At 42.9% G+C, this 6,180-nt stretch overlaps 1 protein-coding gene across 1 annotated transcript; it reads left to right on the forward strand.

Moving 5' to 3' along the window:
• Positions 1 to 4,695: 4,695 nt before the first annotated feature.
• On the forward strand, positions 4,696 to 5,622 carry LOC308425618 (olfactory receptor 5AR1-like; the record flags this gene model as incomplete). The annotated part of the gene is made up of 1 exon (XM_080923025.1): positions 4,696 to 5,622. One exon carries the CDS (start codon positions 4,696 to 4,698, stop codon positions 5,620 to 5,622), a length of 927 nt encoding a protein of 308 aa, XP_080779151.1.
• Between the last annotated feature and the right edge of the window lie 558 nt (positions 5,623 to 6,180).

Below are 6,180 nucleotides of genomic sequence, written 5' to 3' on the forward strand. Positions count from 1 at the left end.
GATTTAAATATGTGCACAAGTCCCTAGCCCATTCTGAGAGTACCCTTTACTTACTTGACTATATATTTTCAAAAAGGCATAGTCTCTGTATAAACAGCTTCTGGCAAGATGCACAGTACCCTGCAGCAGGCATGGTCTCTCTATCTTAGAAAATGTGATCCCTACAGCAATGCCAGGTACCGAGCAGATTCTCATACTTGCAGATGTGATAATTGGTTGTCAGCTCATCTGGATTTACTGTATCCTAGGAGACTGATAGCAAAGAGCCCAGCAGTCCACTTTTCTCTGCTTCTGTGTCTGCACTGAGGTTAGCTGCTCCATCCCGCCTTACCTTGACCATGTTGATGGGTTGACCACATTTTCTAAATTTTCATACACATCAGCCATTTAGGTGAGAGCCATATTACAATATATAGCAGACTGTTTTAATAAATGATTTACCATCAATAACCTTGTTTACACTGTCATAGAAAGAACTGGTTGGAGAAAAAGCACAGGTTATGTAGAGCAGATTCTCCCATTTCCCAAGGGTCTCGGGTCCGTCCTTCAATGCTCCTAAACACACAGTCCCCAGAGAGTCCCAGCCTCCTACACATGTCTTCTCCCAGCACCTCCATGAACTCTGTCATCTCCCTCAGACAGCTGCTACTGCCAAGGGCTGGAATTCCTCTTTCTCTAAGGGACAACTATCTAAGGGCTGATGATAAACTTGCAATAGATAAAGAAATGTAACATCTCTGGGATTCAAAGACAAAATTACATCCCAGGAATGGGACATGGTGCCTTCCATTCTAGAGTGAATGCCTGTTGAAGACTGAGTGCAGACCACCAACTGAGTGAACAGGGGTTGGATCTGTGACCCAAATCTGTGTTTTATTGTCTATTTTCATTTTCCAAACTCTCATTGCTTCCATGATCTAAAATTACAAACTTGAGGAATTAATCAAACATATACACAATCAAAAAGATTTGCTTTTGAAAATGTATCTTTTAAGAATTCAGATAATGAGCCAACCTTGGGGAAATTAGGACCTGAAACCACCAGAGGCCTGATTAATAAAGCTGACTCTGGAAATTCATGCCCAGGTGAGCTGCACCTCGGCTGTACAGAAAACATAGAAGGAAATACTCCTCAGTTCATGTCAGGTATCAATGACTGGATTCCACTTATTGAGAGAACAGGTGGGTCCCTCCCCACCTCTCCTGCATATGGGACTATGATATTTAATCTCACTTAATCAGATTCAGAATTACCTAGAAGATAAATGTCTAGGCACACTCATGAAGCATTACTTAGACTAAGACTAGCCTCTGAGAAGGTCAGTGTTGGATTATCTTGCTTGGGTCAATGGATGTGTTAGGCAGAACCATTCTAGGCAGGGACTCTAAACTCTATAAAAAGAAGAAAGAGGGCTGAGCACAAGCATTAATTTCTCTCATCCTCGCTGAAGATACTACATGACCAACTGCATTATTGATTTGGAACTGAATTATGCAGTCAATGTCTTTTTAAAAACAGTCCCTCATGTGTCCAAAGTTATATTCAAACTCCCTAGAAAGCCAAGAGGATCTTAATGCTCTGAGCCTCCTGCTTCACCTTCTCTGAACGGGAGGATTTCAGACTATTTCAGTTTTAATTTCTGATAGTGATGCCTGAATAGGATTTATGTGTTGTCCCCATGCCTGAGCACACTGTTAAATGACCATTTAACATAATCATCTTTGGCAACCACACCTACTCACCATTTCGATTACAAACAGAGCCTAATGCAGAACCCTCAGAAAGCTGGGAATACAACAGTCCCAGGATCCAGCAACCCCAAGCCTGAGTACACACCCAAAGGGCATGGAATCTATACATTGAAGGGACGTATGCATTAGTGAGTGCATCCACTGAAGCTCTACTGGAAATAGCTACTGTTGTTATAATTTTCCACGAGAAATCACGCCATGCACCTAAAGATCAATAAAGGGAAAGCTCTTAAAAAAAGTGAGCTGCCACTCCAGTCATGTGACCACTGTGGCTAGTGTGACCAGTCTGCCTAGTGTGAAAGCTCTTCCTAGTTCCCCCTGTGCCCAGTACCAATAAGGCAAACAGTCCAGAACAGAAATTCCATACTTTATACAGGTAGGTAATATCACATCACACTCTTACATACACTTATATCAGCAATTGCCTCAGGTTCCACTTAGGTTACCCTTTGAGTGTTAAACATGATTTAAAGAGAAAGAAAATTTATTTCTGGTACTTTGTGGGAAAATGTGGAGATTTACAATGTAAACATACAATGTAAAGATACAATGTAAAGATTTTTGTCCAAGTTATCTTGGTATTTGATGTTTGCTGCATTGACAAAGACATTCTGATGAGTACAATGTCTCAAAGCTTAGAAGGTACAAGTTTCCACAGCCCAAATGTGACATCTGTAATTGTTCCCTTGTTTTAAAAATAACATTAGTAAATATCTTCAACATTAATTCCACCTTCTAATGAAACCCACACCCCAGTCACACCAGATTCTGACAGCCATGCCAACCCACAAGCCAGGATCTGGTCTTGCTCTCTTCCAAAGCCAGAGGTAGTATCTTGAGCCTGGGTTGATCATGTCATCTTAGGAAGAGGAGTCTGGGAATATGGAGGAGGGAGTAAATGGGAGGTGGCTTATGACCCACAGCCACCATGGCTTGGCTCAGTCAAGGTGACAAGCAAATTCACCTAGCCCTGAAAGAAAGAGTCTTTCTGGCTGTAGTCTGTTAGCTCCTCACTTCCCTCCCTGCATTAATTCTCTTCCAAATGAACATTCACTTTCCCAGCTCTGCCTTTTGGAAATATAATGGTGTTGCTTGTACTTCCGAGGTTTTTACAAAACAGCATGAAATGTGGGAATTTTACCAGGACCTCTGCACCCAGTCCTCAAAGCTCATTCAAGTGTTCTCCTTACATTAGATGGGATCTACTAAGCTGTATCAGGAATTCCAGGTATGACCAAAGACACCCCTCTTCCATCCAGAGCACAACAGAGGTTGTACTTTATGCAAACTTGACCCTTTTCCATGCACTGTGCCTATTTCCCTCTTCTACGGGAAATGCCCACACTGCCCCACTCTGGCTACAGCCAGTACCTTCATCAGTCCCCATGACTACATTACCTGCTCCCAGCTGACCTGGGAGTGATCAGGGTGGCTTCAACCAAATAGAAGGATAGGCAATACAGAACAAGAGTGGGAGCCTTGGTTCTCCTGTTCAGCACCTGTGACTGACATCTGCTGGTGAACCAGAAAAGGGGCAGAGAAGCAGAGACTTCCATGAATCCCACATATTGTATTAAACCTACTCAGCAGGCTGCATCTTTTGCATCCAGTTAGTCTTGGGGGAGGGTTATGTTTGTCTATGCAAGTGAGTTTCTCTCTGTCTCTCTGTCTCTCTCTCTCTCATTCTCTCTCTCTCTCTCTCTCTCTCTCTCTCTCTCTCTCTCTCTCTCTCTCTCTCTCTCTCTCTCTCTCTGTCTTGACACCACAGAGATTAATGGCTCAGAGCTAAGCTGATATCTTAGAGAGGCTACAGTTATTTGTTTTCCTTTGTCTAATTACTAATTTCCAATGAAGGCTCATCATCTGATACTGACCATCTCTGTATGCAGAGGAAGCAGACTCTGCTTCGAAAAATGCACTTACACAGGAAAATATCAGGAGAATAAATAAATGAAATCAAGGTCTCTAGAAACAAGGATTTATAGAAATCTAGAACTGTGGGGTTGATCAACAAACATTCATTCAATTGAAGACACTTACACACGGACTCGGATGCTGATCTTTCTGTTAATACTAAAATGAAGGTTTTCAATCAGTAGTTTGCAGAAAAACAGAAAATTTAACACAAGTAAAGAAGGCTGTAAATCAGCAATATGAAGAAAATCAAAAAGCTCAAAACCTTCTAAAATTCAAGTGATTAAAGGGGGCATATTAAAAATAAAAGCAAAATTTAGAAACTTATCTAAAACAAGTTCAATTAATTTTGAAAATGTCCACAAAAATTTAACTGCTTCAATATATAGAAGATCAAATAGAAAGGGGCAGGACAGGTTGCTCAGCAGGTAAAGATGTCTGCAAAGCTGTCGACCTGAGTGTGAATCCCAGAATCTACATAGGTGAGAGAGATAACCGACTCTTGTAAATAGTTTTGTGGACTCCTTACCTATTTTGTGGCCTGTGCATTTATGAACACGCACACACACATACAGAGAAAGGGGGATGGGAAACAGAAAGAGAGAGACTAAACTACATACACATACACATATACAGGTAAAAAATTTAAAGTACATAGAAAAGACTGCTTCTCACCATGACACCATGCAAAACATAAAAGCAAGAGAACGTTGACATAGGTCTACTCTTCCCCCTCCCTTTCTACTCCCCTTCACTCTCCCTCTCCACCCCTGCTTTCTCCTGTATGTCCCTCCCTCTCCACACCTCTATCCTCTTTGTTCCTTCTTCCTCCTCCATCACCCAATCTACCTTCTCTAAATTAATTCATCAAACTGCACTTAGATTGGCTACTTCATTTTCTTACTTTTCTGTAAAAGCCATGCCTTCGTAGTCAACAGGGCCCTACCCACATGTTCTGAGCTTGCCATTTATTTCTGTCCCCTCCCTCAGCTGAGTGTGGCACTACTTCTGAACACAAATTCAGCAGACATGAACAATCACACAAGAGTCACTCACTTCATCCTCAGGGGCTTCTCAGATGTCCCACAGCTGAGATTGGTGGTCATCCCATTTTTCTTGTTTGCTTACACTTTTGGTCTCCTGGGAAACCTCTCCATCATCATGGCTGTGATGAGAGACAGGAGGCTCCACTCTCCCATGTACTTCTTCCTGAAGAATCTGTCTTTCCTGGACGTGTGCTACACCTCGGCCACCATCCCCAAGGCAGTGGTTATATCCTTTACAGGCTCTGGGGTTGTCTCCTACCTCGAGTGTGTAGCACAACTTTACATATTTATCACATTCTCTTCTGCCGAATGCTTTCTGCTCACAGCCATGGCTTATGACCGGTGTCTGGCCATCCTCAGACCACTGCTCTATGGAACCATCATGAGCCAGAAGTACTGCTCTGCACTGGTGGTCACTGCCTGGATGAGTGGCTCCATCTACTCAGCCTTTCATACATTCAACACCTTCTCCCTCCCCTACTGTGGTCCCAATGTTGTGGAGCACTTCTTCTGTGACATCCCTCCTGTCATGAGACTGTCCTGCACTGATTACCGTCTCAGTGAGGAGGTGGGCTTTGCTGTCAGCAGCTGCATTGTCATGAGCTCTTTTGCCCTCACTGTGGTCTCCTACATTGGCATCGTGACCACAGTTCTTCGAATCCCCTCAGTGGAGGGCAGGTGGAAAGCCTTTTCTACTTGCTCCTCTCACCTGACCACTGTCATCTTGTTTTATGGAACTGGAAGCTTTGTGTACCTGAGGCCTGCCTCTCAGTACTCTCCGACCCTGGGTCGCCTGGCATCCATTTTCTACTCTGTGGTCACGCCGTCTTTGAATCCAGTTGTCTATTGTCTGAGGAACAAAGATATGAAGTCAGCTCTACAGAAACTTTATTGTGGGAGGAAATACTGAGTCCTCAAAAGTTTACAGTGTGTGCCTCTGATGGTTGTTGTTGGGCCCAAGTGTTTCAGTCACACACCCTTTTCCCTTCCTGTGATACATGCCATTGCAGATGAAACCAAATCTAGAACATGCCTGAAGCCACCACAGTTCATGCAGTGACATTTTAGATCCATGGTATTCTATACCATCTTCTGGCCCCTATGACAACCCAGACCCATGTGCATTGACCTACATATAGATACCCACATACATAGTAACATTTCTAAAAAATAAAGAATGTCTTTCAGAATGTTCTAAAAATATCAAAACTGAATCACTAAATCAAATGAAAATATATACCCACATAGATTCTTGAAATAGAAAGACCAGAAAAAGAGTAAAAAGCATCTGCCACTAGAGACAGCTGACGATGCTGTTTGCTGCTTCCTGTTCAACTGACCTGCTTTCTGAGAACACAGTCATATACTACAGTCTGGCCTACACAGTCGTTCACTCTCTTCCTCTCTGTTTGCAGAACCTGGATTTATACACAAGGAGATGGCCAACCATCCGGGGCTTTTGGACTCC

Source organism: Micromys minutus (genome assembly GCF_963924665.1).
Source record: "Micromys minutus genome assembly, chromosome: 10".
Classification (NCBI taxonomy): domain Eukaryota; kingdom Metazoa; phylum Chordata; class Mammalia; order Rodentia; family Muridae; genus Micromys; species Micromys minutus.